A 22,121-nucleotide genomic window follows, 5' to 3' on the forward strand; every position below is an offset into this window, starting at 1 on the left:
ATCTAAGCAGTTTTTCACAGAACACCAACTTCAGTCAAGGTCACCTATAATAATAGTAATAGAATGAGTCTAAAACAAGACAACTCTTTAATCACATCTGAGTAAAAACAAAATAAAAAACCCTGCACAAGGCACAATTTGATACTTAATTGGCTTTGGAGAATAGATATTTTATTGATTGTTGAATCTAATACCTGAGAAGTTTTTACGAAGTAAATGTAAACAATAAATCTTTTCTTAAAGTCTCATCCATGGCCAGCATGGTGGCATTGACTGTAATCCCAGCTACGAAGGAGACTGAGGCAGAAGAATGGAAAGTAAGTTAGAGGCAGGCCTGGCAACTTAGTGAGACCCTGTTTCAAAACTTTTTTTAAGATGGCAGGCCAGGGACATAACTCAGTGGTGGAGTGATTGCCTAGCATGTGTGTAGGCCCTGGGTTCAATCCTGACTACCACACACACACACACACACACACACACACACACACAAAATCATAGATTCAACTGTTTTGGGTTAAGCTGTATTAGGAAAAAAGAAGCATTCTCAACACAAAATATATTGAAATTATTTAATAAAATTGTCAAAATCACAAGTTTATGTACTATGAATTTTTACCTTGAGTTACCAAAATGGGACTTGTGAATAAAACATTCAAACCACATCACAAGCTTTTATTTAGCACAATTTATATGCCAGGTACTAGGCTAGATGGTATTAGTATAATTTAAGTTTCAACAACATAATGCTTCTGTGTATATTTCATTGGTCAGAACTTAGTGATATGGCCAATTCTATCAGAGACGTTGAAAAATAGTCTTTTGGCTGGGCACCATAAAGCCTTGAAGGAGAGGTCTTGTTTTGAGAAATATAAAAGAATTTCATGAAGATTGTTATATTTAACATATGTCTGGAAGAATATATAGAGGTTTTATATGAAGGGATACATAAAGGAAAAAGAAATTCAATTGGAACAGGTAATGATGTCTATATAAGCTTATTAGTATAATGTAAGAACTTAAAGTCATTCCTTAGGAAATATTTCCTTGAGAGTGTTGAACAAAGTCAATTTGCATGCTAACCTCATGATTTTATTATACGTGCCATATGACCTTATGATAATTAAACTATTTTAAAATTGATGTTAAATATACCTTTTTATTCATTTAACTTTATTCAAAGCAATAGTATCAGGAATGATGGATTTTTTCCGATCCACACCACAATAGAATGAAACATTCCTGAGACTATCTAAAGCTAACACCTCTGTTTCCATATGAGATATTAGCCTTAATTTCTTTGTTATTTATTTTTAATTGACATATAATAATCCTACAGATTTATGGGGTATAGTGTGACATTTTAAACATGTATCCAATGGGTAATGACTAGATCAGGGTAATTAGCATATCTATCACCTGAGAAAATTATCATTTCTTTATGTCGTAACTATTCAAAATTCTCTACTTGGGGCTGGGGATGTAGATCAGTGGTAGAATGCTCACTTAGCATGCATGAGGCCCTGGTTTCAATCCCTGTATCTTCCCCCCAAAATTTCCTCTCTACTATCTACTAGGAATATACAATCAATTATTATCAACTATAGTTATCCTATTGTGCTACTGAACATCAGAAGTTATTCCTTCTATCCAACTGTACCCTTGTACCCCATTAACTATCCTCTCTATCTCCCTTTCTGTTTTATGATTAACTGTTTATTTTACAGCTTTAAAAAGAAATAATTGATGTATAAGAAACTGCCCATAAAGTGTACAATTTGATGAGTTTTATAGGTATGCACCCATGAGACAATTATCACAGTCAAGATAATGATTATATTGATCATTCCCAAAAGTTTTCTAGACAAACAGGTATCTGCATTCTGTCACCAGAGGCAAGTTTACATTTGCTAGAATTTTATACAAATGGAATCATATAAAACATACACTCTATCATCATTTTCTTTTGAGCCAGTCTTCTTTCACTTAACATATTATTTTGAAATTTATCCATGTTATGTATATCAATGCTTCATTACATCATTTCTTCTTTTTTTCCCACAGTATTTGGGATTGAACTCAGGCACTCTGCTATTGAGCTATACGCGCAACCCTTCTTGTTTTTTATTTTGAGAAAGAGTCCTGCTAAGTTGCTCATGATGGTTTGGTACTTGGAATCCTGCCTCAGACTCCCAAGTAGCTGGAATTATAAGCATGTACCACTGCACCTGGCAATAGTTCACTTCTTTTATTCCTGAGCAATATTCCATCATATAGATAAACAACATAAATATAGATAAATTTGTTTGTACATCCTCCTCTTGTTGGATATTAGGAAGGTTTCCAGTTTTGGGCTATGAACATTCATATTCAAGTTTGTGGACATGATTTCACTCTCTTTAGTAAATGCCTAGGAATGGGATGGCTGGATCATATGGTATGTTTATGTTCAACTTTTAAGAAACTACAAGTCGTTTGCTTCTATCATTCCATTAAAATTTTATTGTTTTGTTTTTCACAGTGCTGGGGATCAAATCCAGAGCCTAGTGCTTGATAAGCAAGTACTCTACCACCGACCTACATCTCCAGCCCCTAAAACTGTTTTTTTTAAATCAAAATCACTGATTACCTTCATGTTGCTAAATAATTTTTTTCATTACTTATCTTACCAGTAACATTGGGCACATTTGGTCTCTTCCTTCTCTTAGAAATATGTTTGGTTAACTGATCCCCACTCCCCTTGGCCACCTACAGGGTATTTACACGCAGTGGCCTTGGGGATTCTCATATGTATCAGGGAATTCCTCCAGTTTCCTAACTCAGAAAAGGCTAAAGTTCTTCAGGGACATAGAGGCTATTATGGACTACATGTCCTACCATACACCCAAATTCATATGTTGAAACCATAGATCCAATGGAATGGTATTAAGAGGTGTGGCCTTTGAGAAGTAACTAGATCAACAGGGTAATTAAGTCAAGAATCCTCAGAGTAGGATTAACGCCCTCACAGAAAGAGACAATGCTCGCTTCCCCTCTCTGGTCTCTGCTACCAGAAGCTGATTATCTGCAGGTCCTCTTCTTGATTTACAGATAGTCAGTTCCCAGCCTAGAGAACTGTCAGAAAATGTTTGTTGTTGAAGTTACTCAGTCTGCAGTGCTTTGTTATAGCAACTGCAAAGTAAGACAATGGGCTTATATGATCTGATCTCAAATTACCTCTCTGGGCTTCTTTTCCATCCTCTCCCTTTTGTCCACTTTACCTCAGAAAGATGATCTCCTAGCAGCCTTGAATTTCTCAAGCCTCAGGGTCTTTGTGCTTGCTGTTTGCTCTGACAGAAACACTACAGGTCTTGTTCTCTCACCTCCTTCAGGTCTCTCCTCAATGATGGTACATCTGACCTCCCACCCCTCCTCCACCCAATGCTCCCTTCCTTCTTTTCTTTCTTCTTCATAGCCCTTACCAATCTCTGCATATCATATATTTACTAATTTAACTGTTTTCTGTCTTTATGCACTAGAATAGGGGTTTAATGAAGACTTTCTGTTTCATTCACTGCTCTATCCTGACACTTGGAGCAATTCATGGCACATAGTAGTTAATCAATCAGTTAATATTTGTGGAATGAATGAATAGATGGATAATCTCTACAGTCTATTCTAATACTCCAATTATGTGATAGAAAACAAAATTTACTTCAGAATCAGTGACTATCATAGTTATTGCCTCTCTTTAGAAACCAATAATGTTGAGTATGTTGAGAAAAGCTGGGCATGGCCAGCTGCAGTGGCACACTCCTATAATCCCAGCAGCTCTGGAGGCTGAGGCAGGAGATCGCAAGTTCAAAGCCAGCCTCAGCAAAGGGAAGTGCTAAGCAACTCAGTAAGACCCAGTCTCTAATTAAAATATAAAATAGGGATGGAGGTGTGACTCAGTGGTCGAGTGCCCCCTGAGTTCAACCCGCAGCACCCAAAAAGGAAAAAAAAAGAGAAAGAAAGAAAGAAAAGGAGACAATCCAGGCATGTGTCAATTCCCTCTTGTTTAAAAATATATTGTTCTAAAGATTGTTAGACCATCCATTAGAGGGAGCTCGCGCTCTTCTTTTTAACAAGAAAATCACACCATTGGACAAAATGACCACAGGCAAACAGGAAATTGACAGAAGAATCTTGAATCCTTTCCAAAGCTAATTTCATTGTTTTTTCTTTTTTCTCCCTCTCCCCCATCATATTTATTGTGAATTTTTGCACAGACCATCTATTTCTTTCTATCCTGTGGGCAGTGTAAACTATTAGAACTGCTTTTGTACAACTCTATCAACCCCAGGCTTAATGGAGTCTGGGTCTAGTTCCTCCATCACTCTGGTTTTTTGTTTTGTTTTTTTACGGGGGGGGGGTGGGTGTTTGTTTGTTTGATTTTCAATTTGTTTTGTTTCTGGTCTTATATACCACATCCGAGTTCTTAAATCAAAATGTTTCTCAAAACCACTAATTTTTTATTTTAAGTCTGTGTCTATCTTAACATCTCAAAGGGTAAAAACATTTTTGTTTTCTCTTTTTTACTTAATTTCTTAACATAGGTAATGATTTCATGAATAGGGAGTCAATAACTGGCTGCTTTGTAGATAGACGGCTGCACACTTTGCTAATGTTTAATCCCATATGGATAACAGAAGCCAAGTTTTACCCTATCCTTCTATCAGATTTCTTGGGGGTACCAGATGAACCTTACAATATTAACCACCTTATTCTATAAGCTCTGCTGTCACTGCTAGATTAATTTAGACTATCGAAGGACTATTGATGTGGTTGCATTTGGATACTACTGATTTTTGTTGTTATAGGAAACTATTAATAAAATTACCACCAAGGGGCCAAAGATCCTCCCACACCACTATATAATATTTTCATCTCATGAGGAACACAATAGGCTGTGACTATTATTTTTTTTTTTTTAATTTTAGGCAAGATATATAAGGATCTGTGGGTCCCTTTTCAGAAAACAAGTTACAACAAAGGGAGAGAACATATGTCTATAATTTGCCTCTTTCTTTCTTTGCTTATAAGCTATGTTGGCCTCCATATATATGTGCATATATACACACACAGTATCAGGAAGAAATCTATTCTTCTGTAATCCAAATGATATGAGTTGTGGTGAGTGGGCTTAAAGACCCATAATTTCTTCTAAGAAATGAAACAAAGGGGTTAGAACTTCTGTCTTCTCCCTCTCCTGGAATATTCTGGTTATGCCCTCAGGTATTGAGTTACAAAAGGAGCAGCATTTTCTCTGTTATATGCCCCCAACCTGAGGGCCTTACAGAGGTAACTGAACAGTTGGAGAATCCCACCATTAGGCAGAGGAATGAGTAATGTGGGAAGTAACTGGACTTTATTTGATCTTGCATTTGATAGGGAATACAGAAAGAGTGAATGAAACCTTTTTGGAGTCTTTTAATTTCCACTTCACTGTTATCAGAATAAATTAAAGCCAGAGAGGAAGCGTTTTCAGTTTTTTTTTTTTTTCAAATTTTGGCAATTCTGAATTAGATCATAAGACAGTCTGTTTTAAAATATTAACATATTATGATTATTATTATTATTACTTCAATTCACAAGTTTCACATACTTTTGCAAGCCTCGTCATCCCTAAAGCCTCCATTCCAGTCCTGTTATTCCCAAATTCCTGAGAAATCTATAAATTTAACCTGTGCATTATTAATTAACTTCACAATAAATAGAAATATGATATTTGAGAAACATATAATTTACGGGACTTGCCAGCACTGTATACTGATCAGATAATGAAGACCACATCAGCCTGAGGATCCTAAGATTGACCAGACTACCAGAACCCATCTTGAGATCATCAGATTGATATTCTTACATACCTTTCCATACCCATTCCTCATCAAGTTTTCTTTAAAACAAGAGCTGAGAACCCCTAAAGTACATCTCTCATTCTCGAGATAGCCTGCATTCTTTCTTGAATGTGTATTCCTTGCTTTATCCCCAAAAGCATCTCTCTCTAGAGATTGTCTTCATTCTCCCTTGAATATGTATCTACTTTCCTAAATAAACCTCTGTCTATGTCTTTGACTGGCATATGCCGAAATCTTTTTCATATTGTGTATGCCAAAAACCCCTGAATGGAGTTCCCCCTTCTCTCCCAGAACTCCTCAGACCTTTCTTTGGATACACCTCTTCTCCTTTAATAGTTTCTCCTTCCCAAAGAGGTTCAGTTTGTCTACTCTGAAGGTTAAACAAAGCTTATGGTAATTGGCTGACCCTACTGGCCCTAGGCTGTTTACAGAAGGCCAAGGTGGAGACCTGGTATAGGGAAATGGTGATTCTAGCAATTATCCCCACCCCACCCCCCACTGCCTTTTTAAGCAAAAATTTTTTATTAAAACAGTCAACTTGAAACAGTGTACTCTATTTAAGGGTCATAATTTCTTTATGATTTTTTTATGTGTACATAGAAAACTTTTTTTTTTTTTTTTGTACCAGTGATTGAACCCTGGGACACTGTACCACTGAGCCACATCCCCAGCCCTATTTATTTTTTATTTTGAGACAGGATCTCTGTAAGTTGCTTAGGGCCTCATTAAGTTGCTGAGGCTGCCCTCAAACTTGTGATTCTCCTGCCTCAGCCTCCTGAGTCACTGGGATTATAGGAGTGCACCACTATACCTGGCTTATATGTAGAAAACTTTATAAAAAAGCAAATGGTTATGTATAACTTGAAACTTTACCCTTTAATCTTTTATCAATTGCCCCTGTCTATAAACTTCTTTTAGAATTAGATGAGACAGTTCTTTTGTGATTTACTCAGGTCCTTAAAATATAGGGTCAAAAGCCCTCTTGCTGGGTTGAGAGTGTAGCTCAATGGTAGAGAACTGTTTGGCACAATTTGGGTCCTGAGTTCAATCCCCATCATAGGGACAAATAATTTTCTCCAAATTCTGTTATCAAAATAAACTAAAGCCAGAAAGGTAGCCTTTTCAAATTTTGGCAATTCTAAATTAGTTCATGAGTCAGTCTGTTTTAAAATATAAACCTAGTTATGATGATGATGATGATGATGATGATCATGATGATTTCCATTCAAGTTCCATATGCTTTTTCAATCCTTGTCATCTCCTAAGCCTGTCTCCATTTGCTAGGGAGATTACTAGTATGTAATTCAACACTATAGTGTACAGATTAAATCTGAATTCTTTAACAATTCTTCTAATGTTTAAACTCTTTTATGGTTCAAATCACTTCTTGGTATAGAAAAACAATTTAAATGTTTTAATCAAAGAGCTATTCTTAATTCTTTAGGACAAGGCAGACAAATTTCAACGTGACATAGGAGCATTCTAGGACAGACTTGGAAAAGTGGGACTTTAATCTTGTATGGGCAGGTGTCACATAGATGAGGTGGGAAGAAAATGAGAAAATAAAAGAAAATGAGAAAAGCTGAAGGTAGAAATGAACATAAGCTTAGATGACTGTAAAGAGAGTAGTTGAAATTGATTTGGAAAAGTCCCAGAAGAAAGTTTAGGGTGAAAGATATGCCAATCAAGCAAAAAGAACATATGAAGTGCTTCCTAAGTGCTAGGGACTGATACAGTACTAAAACAAAGCAGTGAAGAGGACAATTTTTGCAGTCAGGGAATTTAAATTTGCCTGTATAGTAGTGTGGGGAATAAGAACTGACCATGAAATTTTTTCAAAAGATAATTTTCACTTTTGATGATATTTGATTACTACATCTAATTGTGATTAAAAACGTATTGATTGTGATAAAAGAAAATGAGACAGATTATAGCCATCAGACTTTTGAAATTATGTACTCTTACAGGTAAAATTAAAATGAGTATCCGCTCTATGTGCATTTTATTCTTTTTTTAGTTTATTTTGCATTGTTACTGTTATTTTTCATATGAATCTCTTAGCAGGCTTTATTTACTTATTTGTCGCTGGGGTTATACCTAGGGACACTTTACCACTGAGCGACATCTCCAGCCCTTTTTATTTTTTTATTTTGAGACATGGTCTCACTAAGTTACCCAGCCTGGTCTCAAACTTGTAGTTCTCCTGCCTCAACCTCTCGATTTGCTGGAATTACAGGTTTGTGCCATTGCACCCATCAAGAAATTTTTTTTAAACTGTGTGCCCATTTTGTGAAGGAAATCACATATATCCTAAGATAGCATTCTATCTTATAATACATGAAGATAGCATAGTTAGCACTCTTATAACCCTTATGTCCACTTACTTGTATACACACAAGTGGACATTATGCAGAAGTGAAGAGCTGAGTGAGGGCATGTGTCCTCCCAGTTGTGGAGGTCTCACTTTTGTCTCAGGAATCTAGCACGTGACACATGACCACCTAAGTGCACTGAGTGAAGCTGACTGTGATACCTGGGCTCAGGTTTATAATATTCAGTTTTTATTTTTTAGGCAAAAATGCAAGTTCTAAATATTTTCATTTTATCCTCTCCCCAAGAGCACATACCCCACTTCAGAAACCAGTACAATAGAAAGAGTCTGGGGAGAGGATGGCTGTTTTACTGAGGATGTTAAGATTCAGGGAGACTCTATGAAGTGACATTTAAAGTGAAAATTAAATGATGAGGTGGGGACAGCCATGAAAAGAAGAATGCTTCAGGCACTTGTATGGTTTAGGAGTAGAGTCACTATGGATGTTACAGGAACAAAGGATGTTCTATAGGAATAAGATCTTACACAGAGGAGGGAGGGTGTTAGGAATTGAAAGTCTGAAAGGGAGAACCAGGGGATTGGAGAAAGACTGACTGATCACTGACTGGTCCATAAGAATCTCTTGTACAGTTGGATAATAAGTTTGTGAGAAAATCCAAAAAGCAGATTCTGCCCAGCTGCCCCATGGGGACTGCTATGGTCTAAGAGAAGCTGCTGCTTCTCTATAAATACTACCTCCCTCTGTGGGTCTATTGCCAATAACTGGTGGAGGGCCTGGAAGCATTATTGATCACTAGGTCAGCAGTTGTAAAGGAGAGCCAAACACAAAAGAAGGGAAGAAGATAAGCTGAGACCTACTGGATACCACTGTGACAGTCAATAAGTCTTATCAAAATTAACGGTCACTCCTTCATTTCTGCTTCCCAAATTTCACATAAGTTCCTCATTGCCTAACTCTAACTTAGAAATACATGGAGAAAGGGATCTAGGAAATGTAGTTCTCAGCCCAACAAAGTTCACATAGCAGGGAACAACCCAGCACAACAGGGAACAGCATATACAAAGGGCTCAAGAAAGAAACGAATTCAGAGTGTCTGACAGATAGAAGGGAGGTGACACTGAAGCTCTGTAAGGGAGGGAGAAAATGGAGAAGAAGGCAGAGCCCTGATGTGATAGGGCACCTGGCAGCCAGGCTACCAGTTTTGATTTAATTCTAACTTGCAGAATTTTAAGCAAGGTGGTGGGATTCTGAAGTATTCTTTAAAAGGATCATCCTGTCTGTCATGGATGATGGGGAAGCAAGAGAAAATTTGAGAAAAGGGGGCATCAGGGATAATAGGAAAAAGATAATCATGGTCTGGACAAGGATTATGAAAATGAAAATACAAACCAGGCACTGCGGCTACTTCAGAGACTGAGGCAGGAAAAATTCACATTGGAGGCCAGCTTTAGCAGCTTTACATGACTCTATCTCAAAATAAAATTTTAAAAAGTGCTGGGGATGTAGCTCAGAGGTATAGCACTTGCCTAATATATGAGACCTGGGTTCAACTCCCATATTTCTAAAAAAAGGAGAGAAAAAAAAGTGTTGATACAGAGAATTGGTCAGGAAGGTCTTTGTTTTCATTTCTCCAACATACTTTTTTAGACCTGGAAACATTTCTCTGTAATATGAGATGTGAGACACATTGAGAGTTATGTGTGGCAAAAGTAAGTGGTCAGAGAGGGTCCACTACTTTTGATGCACCAAGATCTATGCTGAACCTTCTCCTCACAGTAGTCCTGAATGAGGACTACTTCCCAATGCACAGGGAAGTTGGAATGTACTTAACCAAGATAACACAGTCACACAGTAATGGGCCTGAGATCCTAACCCCGATACCTTAGAATCTTTGCTCTTTCCATAGCATCCTGCTGCCTCTCAGGTTAATTATAAGAATTCATGTTCACCATTAGTTATGTGAAACCTGGCTCCTCAAAAGTACCTCAAATATACAGGTCTGTCTAAGAGACTCTGTTCTGCATAATATCTCCAGCCTGGATTTCCTAGCTGTTAGCCAGCCTTTTGTTACTGTGACAAAATATCTGAGATAATCAACTTAAAAAAAAGGAAAGGTTTATTTTGGCTTATGGTTTCAGAATTTTCATTCCATTACTTTGGCCCTTGGTGTCATGGTTCGTCATGGCAGGGGCATGTAGTAGTAGAGGCCTGTTCTCCTCATGGAAGCTGGGAAGTGAGGGTTGGGGAAGAAGGAGGAGGAGGAGGAGGAGGAGGAGGAGGAGGAGGAGGGACTAAGGTCCTAACTTCCTCCTAGTAGGCCTCATCTAACTGGTGAGCAACTTTTACCACATGGGCCTTTGGGGAACACTTGACTATAGCACTAACTTCTTAAATAACTTACCTGGTGTTCAGATTTCCTCCATACCTACTTGAGGCCTTATAATATTTGAACATGTACAATTTCAGGAGATAGAAAAAGGTGAAGACATTTTTGGTTTCCTGGGTTTAAATCTCACTGGAATAGTGTTACCCCTGAGGATTAGAAAATAAATTGAATTCCATATAAAATTACAAGTCAACAATGTCATAAGGCCATGTTGTCATGTTTTCCATGGAAGTTTTTTTTTTTTTTTCCCTAGCCCCAAAGAGCTCCTTTTAGAGAGCTTTTGTGTCTTTATCTTGTTGTTGTTGTTGTTGTTGTTATTGGGGATTGAACCCAGGGTGCTCTACCACTGAGCTCCATTCTCAGTCCTTTTATTTATTTATTTATTAGTTGTAGATGGACACAATATCTTTCTTTTATTTATTTATGTGGTGCTGAAGATCAAACCCAGTGCCCCACATATGCAAGGCAAACACTCTACCACTGAGCTACAATCCCAGCCCCTTATTGTTTGTTTTGAGATGGTCTCACTAAATTGCCCAGGTTGTTCTTGAACTTGCAATCTTCCTGCCTCAGCCTCCTGAATCATGGGGGTTACAGGAGTGTGCCACAACACCTGGGTTCATATCTATTTTAATTAATATTGCATGTCATTAGATGAAAAACAAAAAGTAAATGAATAAGGACACATCAGAATTACTGTTAAGCATGAACTTGTTAAAGGGCATGTTTGAGACATGAAAAAGAAAACCAAGATTTATTTTCCAATCAGTGATCTATTTATTGATCCTATTGTCTTTTAAGAAAGAAAATGTTTCAAAGTACAAAGTATTTTATATCATACTAGTTTGAATTTAAACATTATTTACTTAGTATATATGCATGTATAAATGATGAATGATTAGAACATGGGACTAATGTTTATCAAAAATATTTATTGAAAATAGGTAGTCTTTGGTTTTTAGTTATACACTGTCCACTTTACCTGTGAGGTGCAAGGTAAGGTAACCGGGCCACAGACTCAAAATATGGAACATTTTTATATTTTTTCATAGAAATTATATGAAAGGACCTACAGAGTTTCATGATTAGGTAAAGATGTTTAGATGGGATCACCACTGGGCAGCACTCAAAATCATGAGCAGCATGAGGAGTGACAGTATTTGGGAAGGTGAGTATAGGCTTACATTCTGGCCAACGACATTCTCTCCTATTCAATTCCTGAACATGCTCTCAGAAGAAATTTCCCAGCCTCAAAGAGGCTAACTAGATACCAAACATGCCTCCACTAGCAGAATTCACTCTTCCCGTTGGCTCTTAGTGCCTTATCATTCCTTTTCTTTGTGAAAGATGGTGTGATAATTGATAATCACAAAACTTTGCAAATTCTAAAACAAGGTCACCTGGCAATGAAATTCGTTTTGCCTTCGATTAGTTTTTAGAAGTATCTTGGTAGCTGTCTTTTTAAACTACAGAAAGCTGGAAATTGTCAGGAATGGTATTGAAGGAATTTTCATATTGGTGGCAAAAGGTTGGGCACTGGCTAACATCTCTTTGTGTGTATTTCTTTTCTCTGGTTTTTCAGTGCTAGGGATCAAACCCCAGTCCTTGTACATACTAGGCAAGCACTTGACCACTGAGCTACATCCTCAGTCACAATGCATGATCTCTAAAGCTGCTTTTCATTATAAGATTGCATGATTCTAGATGCCATATATATCTGGAATGTTCTGGAATAATAGTCCAGAATAGTCACAAATGTTTGAAACATGTGCTTCTTATTTGTTAGAGAAGCCAAGTTAATATCCTGTTACATAATAAACAAGGATGTTACTTCATCCTTCTTTCCTGCAGTGATAATGGCCAGAAGATAATGATTAAAAGAGGTTACCCAGGGTTAGACACAGTAGAGTAGCCAGGAAACATCCTGCTTTCTCTGAGAGGATGGTCTGACTGCCTTCCTACATATAACAGATACAATTAGTAAACTATTCAAAACTCAGCTCCACAGTCTTTTAGATGTGGTGGCAGACTCAAGGAAGTAAACTGTGACTCTGCCCTGAAGGAGCTGACAATCTGGTTAGAGAGAGAAAACAGACATTCAGAAATTAATTAGATGACAATTAAGTGATCTTCCATATTGTACTAAACACACATGAAATAGGAGTTTTCTGATGATTTGAGCATCCAGAAGGACTTTTGAAAGATTCACCTACTTATTTTTGCAGTGCTAGGGATCAAATTCAGGATGTTACATATGCTAGGCAACTGCTCTACCATTGAGCTATACACCCAACTCTCCAGAAAGGTTTTATTAAAGAGGCAGGACTTGAACTGAACCTTGAAGACTGGGATCAAGTAGAGATAAGTAGGGAGAAGAAGGCATTCCTGTGGAGTATAGAGGGAAAAGTGAGAAAGGAGTATACCCAGGTGAATGAATTTCATGAATGAGTGCATGACTTGTGTAGTGAAGAGAAGGCAGGCACTAAATTGTGGCAAGATGGTGAAGAATTGGCTTGAGTAAAGTGAAGGGTAATGATAAGAAATAGTGTGGTCAATTTGGGCAGGCAAGAGTCACATGACCTCAAAAGCCAGAGAGAAGTTTCTGAAAGCTAAGCTCTGGTGATCTCCAGTGATGGGTCCTCAGAAGGAAGCAGCAGACACATTGTGTGAAAGGCCTACAGGTTGGTTCAAATGCAGATGCCAACAGCCATGGCAGCTTGGCGAGTCCAGCTCAATTCCAAACTGCATGACTCACTGGCACATGGACAGGTCTGGGGCTTGCTGACACATACCTCAGAATACTCTCTAGAGGCTGCACTTTGTGGCCACGGAAGCCCAGGCAGCTGTTTTGTGTGGGATGTATTTGTGTGGACATTTGTCCAGATGTGGGTGTTACTGAGATCATAGTCTTACACATGATGAAATTCAGTTGGTTGAGTGTAGAGGAACAAAGACAACTATTGCCTCTAACAAGTCTTAACATTTTGGTTTTAAAATCAACTTTCTAACTTTAGTTACATTTTCAAAAGAGTACTTTAGATTTTCTATTCAAACTAACAAGCTGATTTATTAGAGGTCATCCCTTCTTGGAATTATTTCAGTATAATTAAAAAAAAATTAACATAAAGTACTTGATGGTAAAGTGGTCTCTTATGTAGTCTTCTTTTGACGAGGACGTTGGGGTTTTTTAGCTTTTAGAAATGTCTTCATTTTTTGTTTTCCCCCTTTCTTTTGCTTTTTCTTTTGGCTGACCTGCAGGGAGAGGTGGGGGAAAGGATAATATTTTTTAATTTTACAAATTACCCTTCCTTATATTCAAATTCCTGACTGTGGTTTTCTTTATTCTCAAAACTGTCTTAAAGTTGCCTTCTCTCAAAGGGGCCTCTTTGGATTCTCTGATTTGCTCTCTTCTTTTGTCTGTTCTCCTGCCTTATTGATGTCCTCACACCAACTTTGCTTACCAGCCACCTGCCCTGACTGAAACCCTCTGAGGTTGGTGATATCATTATCCACTTTTTATACATGAAGGGGTTGAGGTTAAGAGTGGGTAACTTGTCCAAAGTTGGACAGCTAGTACATGGCCAGTCAAAAGTCTGTCAGACCACAGAACTAATGCTCCCTACCACATATTCTGTGTCCCTCATCAAACCCAACTCCTGAGCATGTCATGCAGAATTCTTCCCACTTTGTCTTCACTGACATTTTCACCTCAACACATTTCTCTCTCCACATAAACTTTAGTCTTATTACAAGAGGTTGCCTGAACACAGCAAGCTCTGTCTTAATTTTACTCTTGTTCATACCATCCTTAGCCTCCTGGGGAGCTCCCTACCCTTCAAGCTCCAAATCAATGTCACCTGATATATGAAGTCTTCCTTAATAATTTCTCCCTGTCGATTTCCTGGTAAAATCAATTACTACTTTCTCTATAACCCTCAAGATTCTTATATATACCTTGATATTATATGTATGCATTGCATCACAACTAATTAATTCTCGCTATAGAAGGAAGGGACTATATCTTATTACCTTGGCATCCTTCGTGTCTACCATCAATTCAATACAATTCAAAAGGATGAAAGGTTGAAAACTGTACCCTTCATTGAACTACACAGAATTCTTTGTTTTCCACAATTTCTAAAAGATAGAAAACTGTTCTTCTTTTCACCAACCTTTTCTTTCCACATCTTCACCAGTTTTTTCACATAACCTGAATCTGGGTTTAGACATTCTTCATTCCCGTTCTTCATTGTAGCACTGCCAAAGAAACAGCAATGAGATTTCTTTTTTCTCTGTAAATAATTTGATTTTTTTTGTAGAAATAATAAAAATAGGTATGAATTTTGCCAAATTTTCTAGTGAAATTACTATAAATTACTTAAAAATTTAAAGACAAGATTATTTGGTTGCATTTTAAAAATTATAGCAGCCCATCCAGGAATAACTTCAGGATATTTCATTAATCTCTCTGTACAATCTGAAAATAATAGTAGAAATTTCATATAAAATTCTTAATGTAGGTATGAAAGAACTTAAAATATGCATATCATTTATCCAAGCAATGATAGGAAGAATTAAAGATAATACTGCCACAGTAAGAGTTTGGAAATAGTCAAAATTTGGAAATTATCTATATTTCTAAAAGCAGGCATTGGTTATATAAATTATGGCACCTCTATATAATATAATTTGACCATTAAAATGACATTATTATGGCTGGGGAGTATAGTTCAGTGACAGAAGCATGCTCCCTGGGTTCAATCCTCAGCACCAAAATATAAAATAAAAGGGGGAGGAATTATTAAGAAAAAATGAAAATAAAATTATTATAGAAGATTTACCAACATAAACATGAGAAAATGTTCTCATAATTACAGTGTTAATGAAAATCATATTACAAAACTGTTCAGTAAAGGAACTGTACAGGAAGAGACTCTATCTTATTACATTATCCTAAGTGTCTCCCATCAATTCAAGACAATTCAAAAGGAAGGAAAACAGTGTCACAATATTTAATAAATGTCTGTTACAGGTTAGACACATACATATACTTATGGGTGCTATGTGGACCAACTTCTTTTTATGTAAGTAAATGTCTATTAGACAAAATTCTTAGCAGCAGAAAAGCAGGTCATAATCATTTGGGAAACTGGGTGAAATTCCATTTTTGTTCCTCTTGATACTTCAACTACATCTTCCACAGAATGTTCTCTTTATGCAGAGCAAGAACATCCTGAAGGCATAACTAGAGTCACCAGGCCAATTGAAATCATCCAAGGGCAACTCCAGGCCTGACCCTAACCCTAAGCACCCTTATGAAAGGCAGAGGATGTAGAGTTCCCTAGATAATATGCCTTGATCATAAGGGAAAGGCACACTTTACGTACATAGAATACCACTGATTTCAAGGACCAGCCAATTTCTGGCATCCATAGTATAAAGCTTTAAGGGCTACCTGAAGAGCTCCCAAAGTGCACAGAGCAGCTGCTTTGGGTGTGTGGCCTTTCTGATTAGATGCCTGCTGAGCACCCCTAGATCAATAACATAATTGGATTACTATAACAATTAGATTTATGTTTAATAACAATTAGGTTTTTTAAAGAACAGCAATGGGAGAACAACCTCTACAAAGGCAAGAATTTTTATTTGGTCCACTGTTGTGTCTTGAAATGCTGCCGGCCCAAGATGAGGGCTCTGTAGGATGAATAAATATCACACTGACTTTGCAGGAGCATTAAAGTAAGTTACAAGCATTATAAAAGCAAATGTTTTGGACACAAGCATACCTAATACAATACTTAAAAAAAAAAAAAAAGAAAGAAAGAAAATGGGCTTGAAACAGTCCTATTTGAGGGTGCTCAAGAGACGTGGACCAGCTTCTTAGAAACTTAAGTGGACCTTAATGGAATGGAGTTGGTGGAGGTTTGGACCAAAAAGCTGTTCAAAGGATTTTTAGACTAAAATGTATCTCATTTCAAGATATATTTCAAGATATTCTGCCAATGCCTGAAACTTCAGATAGCAGTGAATCCTATGTATGCTGTTTTTTTCTGTACATTCTTATCTATGATAAAGTTTAATTTATAAATTAGGCACAGTAGGAAATTAACAATAAATAATACTATGATGAAATAATTTTAATTATATACTCTAATAAAAATTATTTAAAACTTATGAACTATTTATTTCTGGAAATTTTCACTTAATATTTTCAGACCATGATTGGGTAAAGAGAATGAGCAGATAAGGGGAAACTATGGTATGTTGTACATTATTTTATTGATTTTTATTTTTGTATCTATATGCATAAAATATTAGTATATATAATGTGTGTGTGTGTATAAACACATATACCCAAAGCAAATGAGGAAGATTTGGAATACCATGTACCAAGAAGGTATATGATAGTATTTATCACTGGCTGGTAGGATTATAAGTGATTGTCAGTGTCTTCTTTAAGCATTTTCTAGGAGCCCATTTTCTGGACTGCTTGAATCTATGTTTTCCAGGTTGCAATCCTAATTAGTCTCAAATAAATGAAATTTTATTTTTGTTCTTGAAAAACAAACTTCTCTACATTGAACATGTGCTACTTCAGAAGTATATCGTACTTGGTTCTCACTCTCTACCAGAAATTTAATTTTTATTTTTTTAGAAAAAAAGAAAGCAGCAGAAGACTTACGGAAAGGGTAACTATCTGAACTTTAAGTGTCTGCATGGGCAAGCACTCCATTTGCCATCATTTCTAGATCACTGCCCTCATTTTGTGAAGTAATAATAGTCACACTAAATTTAATGTCCTTGCCAATGTGGCACCTGTGTATTGAATGAGTTTTTACTTACATGATTTCAGTTTTCCCACAGGAAGGGCTTGGGGCAAATTGTTTAATGTCTTTTAAGGCTTTAGGATGGATTTTCCCCTGCCTAGTACTGATGCAGGAACAACGGTCATTCCTCATTATTGGGGCTCCTATCAGAAAGAGAAAGAGTGGAATACATGCACGTGTTAGGTCAATTCTCCCATTGAGGCAATCCATCAAAATGATACATGCATTTGATCATAATTATTTCTATCACTTGCTGTCGGTAGATCATAACCACAAACTTTTGAAGGAGGTATTTCTCCCCTTTTTAGATAAGGAGGTTAAGGTTCAGTTAGATTAAATAAAGACCAAACACAATAGCTTTCAGGGGGCAGGAGTACGAGTAGGATTTCAGCTCAGGTTTTACTGTGTCCAAAGGTGCTGCTTTTAAATACATCACCTTACAACTTTAAGAGGAGTAGACACTTTCACAACATTTTTTTTCAAATAAATTTATTTTTTATATTTATTTTTATAAATATAAAAGTGGTGCTGAGGATCGAACCCAGTGTCCTGCTCATACTAGGCAAGTACTCTACTGCTGAGCCACAAATTCAGCCCCCCACAACATTTAATAAATGCCTATTATAGGTAAGACACACAGACATATAATTCATTAGCATTAAGTGGTTCCAACTTCCTAAGGAACTCCCAAATACATTTATTCCCTGACCTTAGTGAAATGGAGTTGATATAGGTTTGAACAGAGAGCTTTACTTAACTATAATTACCACTTCCATCCTCATCCTCTCTGCTCCCCACTGCTTGATTTTCAATAGTGCTTTAAATTTTGGGAAAGTTTTGACACTCATTCAGCATATATCTATGCAGTACTTACTGTGTCACACATTAACTTCAAAATACCATTTTACAAATATGGAAACTGAGTTCCAGTAAGGCTATTAACCAAGGTAACAAAAATAGTAAATGGATTAGGGGCGATCTCTCTGATTTCTCGATTCTTCAATTGCATATTTATCAAGAATCCATATCAGGGGCTGGGGATGTGGCTCAAGCCGTAGCGCACTCGCCTGGCATGCGTGCGGCCCGGGTTCGATCCTCAGCACCACATACAAACAAAGATGTTGTGCCCGCCGATAACTAAAAAATAAATATTAAAATTCTCTCTCTCTCTCTCTCTACCTCTCTCTCTCTTAAAAAAAAAAGAATCCATATCAGGAAAAAACATGAAAACAATATAGGAAACAGAGTCTCTCATCTCATTATCAGCTGCCAGTGCTGCTGTTTCACATCCCTTATTAAAAACCACCCATTTATGTGAAATGGAAATAAAACATGCAGAAATTTCTTGGCTCTGAGATAGGGCTACTTGTTATTAAATGTTCAAACATTTATTAAGACTTAACTAGGAACGTACACACCTAAATTGAGAAGACTTGTGTTTGACTTGGCAGGTCCAAGTTATGATCTTCACATAATCAACCACATCACCAAGATGTTTTTATGAGTGATCAACATTACTTTCTGGGGCATGCAGAATATTCAACTTTATCTGATGAACCCATAGGGCTTAATAGTGAGTCATACCTCTGATTCTACTAATGTAATAACTCATAATCCCTTACCTTGAACTCCAAACAGAACCAGGAAGATGAGGCCCAAGAGGAAAGGAATACCGCTTTTCTTCATAGTCAGGGAATGGAGTTCTACCAAGTCACTGCTATATATTTTGAACCTGAGGAATTCTTTTGAGAACATGCTCTGTGGAACCATATTTATTTAGGAGATCAATTTTCCTCCTAAACTCTGATTGGATGTTGTCCTTAGATCAAGCTAAACCAACCACAAATTGATTGTGCTGGGGGAAATCCTAATCTCCGATCCAAGGGAATTTCTGCTTGTTTTATTTCCATTTCACATAAATGGGTAGTTTTTAGAAAGTGATGTGAAACCAACAGCACTTGCAGCCTTTAGCAAACTCACAGCTGTTCACCTGGGAGAAGAACAGGTTATGCAATGAAAATATTAATGTCATACAGTAAAAGTTGCAGATGTGGTTTCCAGATGGGAAATATTACAGTTCACTTAAGTGATTCCCTTATTACTTATGGCCTAGCCTTCTGTGTAATACATGGCTACATTATCTTTCTCATATTGTCCATCCAGCAACTTTAAGCACCTTAATTTCTTCAGGGGCCACGTTATTTTCTACTGGTGGTAATTTCATTTTGTGTCATTGCTGCTATAGCCTATTATTTTTAAAATTGATAGATCAGTTAACATTATGGTTCAGATACATGTAAGAGACCCAAATTAACAGTGGCCAAGATAGACGCTTATTTCTCCTTGACACAGATAGGTGGACCAACACTTGTATGGAGGCTCTTTTCCCTGAGGTTGTCCAAGCTCCCTCTATCTTATTGCTTTGCCACCATTTCTAGGTCACTGGCCTCATCTACAAGGCAAAGATGGCCTGCTACCATGTCTAATTTCCAAGTACAAAATAGCAGAAAGGCCGAAAAAGGGCATCTTATTCCTTTTGAAACTCATCCTCAAAGTTGCAGCTATCATTTTCCATCACAGCCCTGGCAACAGAACTTATTCACATGGCCACACCTAGCTGCAGGGGAAGTTAAGAAATGTCACCTTCATTCTGGTTGACCCACTAAAGATCAGAGGTTCCATTACCACAAAACAGTGTTTCTCAGGTAGGGTGGCTCATTTGGGGCACAAGCCCAGGCCCCTGATTTGGCCCGAGACTTCCTCTGACTCTGGCTGTCCTCACTCTCTCCTGATCTTTAGTGCCGCAGCAGCCACTTCTCCAAGCCCCAAAGGTAGCATTTAAAAGCAAAGACTGTCATTCCCATCTCCAAAGAGGCACAAAGACAAAACCCAAGAAGCTGAACTATCAGATGGAGACAGATGAGTTTGCTTAAGCACAAATACTGATTTTTTAATCCCTCTGCAGAAAAAAAAGCATTCGTCCCAGAAGAAAGTTCTGGAAGTCTGGCACAGTAAGTATACAGCAAATGCTCTATTAGTGAGTGAAGGGGCTCTGCGGCTGCATCCAGGCACCGCTCTGGCCCTGTGACCTCCTCGAGGCCCGTGGCGTGCGCACTGCGCATGCCCAACCAGCTGTGATTCCAGAACCTTCTTCCACGAGGAGGTTACGCTGGAGCTCCCAACGCTCACTCTTTTCTCGCCCACCGCTGGTGTCGCTGCTGGCTGTCCGCTGCCGCTCTGATCCTCACAGGGGGAAGAGAATCGCTTTGGGGACAAGAGGTAGTGTGTGTGCCCTCGGGATCTCTCCTCTGTCCCCTGGCCACTGTCCTGTAGCCTCCCCAAGTGCAGGCCGCGTTTCCTGGGGAGGGGGAAGGAGGCAGGGGGCTCACAGAGGCCCTTTGGGAGCTTCCATAGTAGGCTTGGGTGAGGCCTGCGGGAATGAAGGCCCCTGAGAGGTTGGGCCGCCCACCGGGCGGAGGCCTCCAGGCGAGGCTCCCAGACCCCCGGGCTGGAACCGGACCTGTTGGACCTTAGAAAGTGGGTGTTGGGGTCAGTGAGGAGTCGTTCGAGGCCAGGCCGCGCCTTGTTACCCAGGAGGGTGGATGCTCTAGCGGGAGGAGAGGGCTTCCCAGGTGAGTGGCGGGACCACTGGGGTGGAAATGAAGACTACCTTGCCGGCTACTTAGATCTATTCGGACACTTGCTTCCCAGGCCTCGTTTTTTTTTTTTTTTTTTTTGCGCGCGCGGGTGGGGGGGGCGGAATCATCATGCAAGCTCAGAGTGCACTTCTGATTGGGCAGAGGGAAAGAGAAAACCCACTGACAGCACACTTATGACTAAACAGGGCTTTTAGGAGAAATAGAAACCTGGTGAGAGGATATTGCAGGAGTTTCCCACAGTCCTGGGAAAGGAGCCAAGGTTTGTCAGGACTGTTGAAATCAACAGATAGTTCTTAATTCCCCTTTGGACCAGAGTTTTAATTTCGTTTGCCTTGAAAAATTCCAGTTCTGTGTCCCTCAGCACCTGAATGCTGATGTAACCCTCAAGAGCCTTGGTTTTCACATGTTGTCTGGCCTCCCACTTCCATCTTTTTGGTTATGGAATCAGTGTCATCTGTTTTATTTTATATATAGTGTGACTCACTGTGTCACAGTGAAGATGAGAGGCTTCCTTTTTACCACGAGAGAGGAAGTTTCATATTGAAACCCCCAGGCCTGTTTTAATTTCTCACGGGGTGGATTTCCCCTCCTTTCAGCAGCTACTGCTAGAATTAAAAGGATGCTGACTCGGAAAAAGTGTACTTTGTTAAAGTCTCAGAAGCCCTGATTTATAGCATTCTGAGTTTTCTTTTTTCCTTTTCTACTCCTATGCAGGAAGTTAGTCTTTCCTTCTATAAAATTATTGTGTGGTGAACTGTGTACAAGTCATAGCTTTGTAGTGTTTCTTAATGGCGTCTGCATCTCACCTCATTAAGAGAATGGATCAGGTTCTTCCTTAGCTAATCTTACTAGCTGGCCTTTTTGTTTATATGTCTCATGCAAAGCTTGAGAACTGGGTGAGGTTTGTGAATAAGCAGTCTTGAAAGGGAAAGTCAGGACCTCATTTCAAGAACAGCTGTGGCTAAATGTTGGTGCTAACACAGCATTTTTGTTCTGTGACTTTGGCAAGTTAGTTGTGATTATAGTTGGGAAGAAACTCC

The 22,121-nt window shown here is 38.3% G+C and overlaps 1 protein-coding gene across 1 annotated transcript; it reads right to left on the minus strand.

Moving 5' to 3' along the window:
* Positions 1–13,682: 13,682 nt before the first annotated feature.
* Cxcl9 (C-X-C motif chemokine ligand 9) lies at positions 13,683–19,144 on the minus strand. The gene is made up of 4 exons (XM_076865087.1): positions 19,045–19,144; positions 17,439–17,565; positions 14,768–14,852; positions 13,683–13,847 (listed from the first exon to the last, which is right to left on the minus strand). The coding sequence occupies exons 1-4, from the start codon at positions 19,106–19,108 to the stop codon at positions 13,746–13,748; spliced, it is 378 nt and encodes a 125-aa protein (XP_076721202.1). The 5' UTR covers positions 19,109–19,144; the 3' UTR covers positions 13,683–13,745.
* Between the last annotated feature and the right edge of the window lie 2,977 nt (positions 19,145–22,121).

Source organism: Callospermophilus lateralis, chromosome 8 (genome assembly GCF_048772815.1).
Source record: "Callospermophilus lateralis isolate mCalLat2 chromosome 8, mCalLat2.hap1, whole genome shotgun sequence".
NCBI lineage: Eukaryota > Metazoa > Chordata > Mammalia > Rodentia > Sciuridae > Callospermophilus > Callospermophilus lateralis.

Excerpts from the sequence above, each read along its gene's own strand:
- Cxcl9 (XM_076865087.1), bottom strand. The coding sequence starts at position 19,108 with ATGAAGAAAAGCGGTATTCCTTTCCTCTTGGGCCTCATCTTCCTGGTT. Across the intron at positions 17,566-19,044 it reads GGTTCTGTTTGGAGTTCAAG|GAGCCCCAATAATGAGGAAT; the intron begins GTAAGGGATTAT and ends TCTTTCTGATAG. Across the intron at positions 13,848-14,767 it reads TGAAGATGTGGAAAGAAAAG|GTCAGCCAAAAGAAAAAGCA; the intron begins GTTGGTGAAAAG and ends CTCTCCCTGCAG.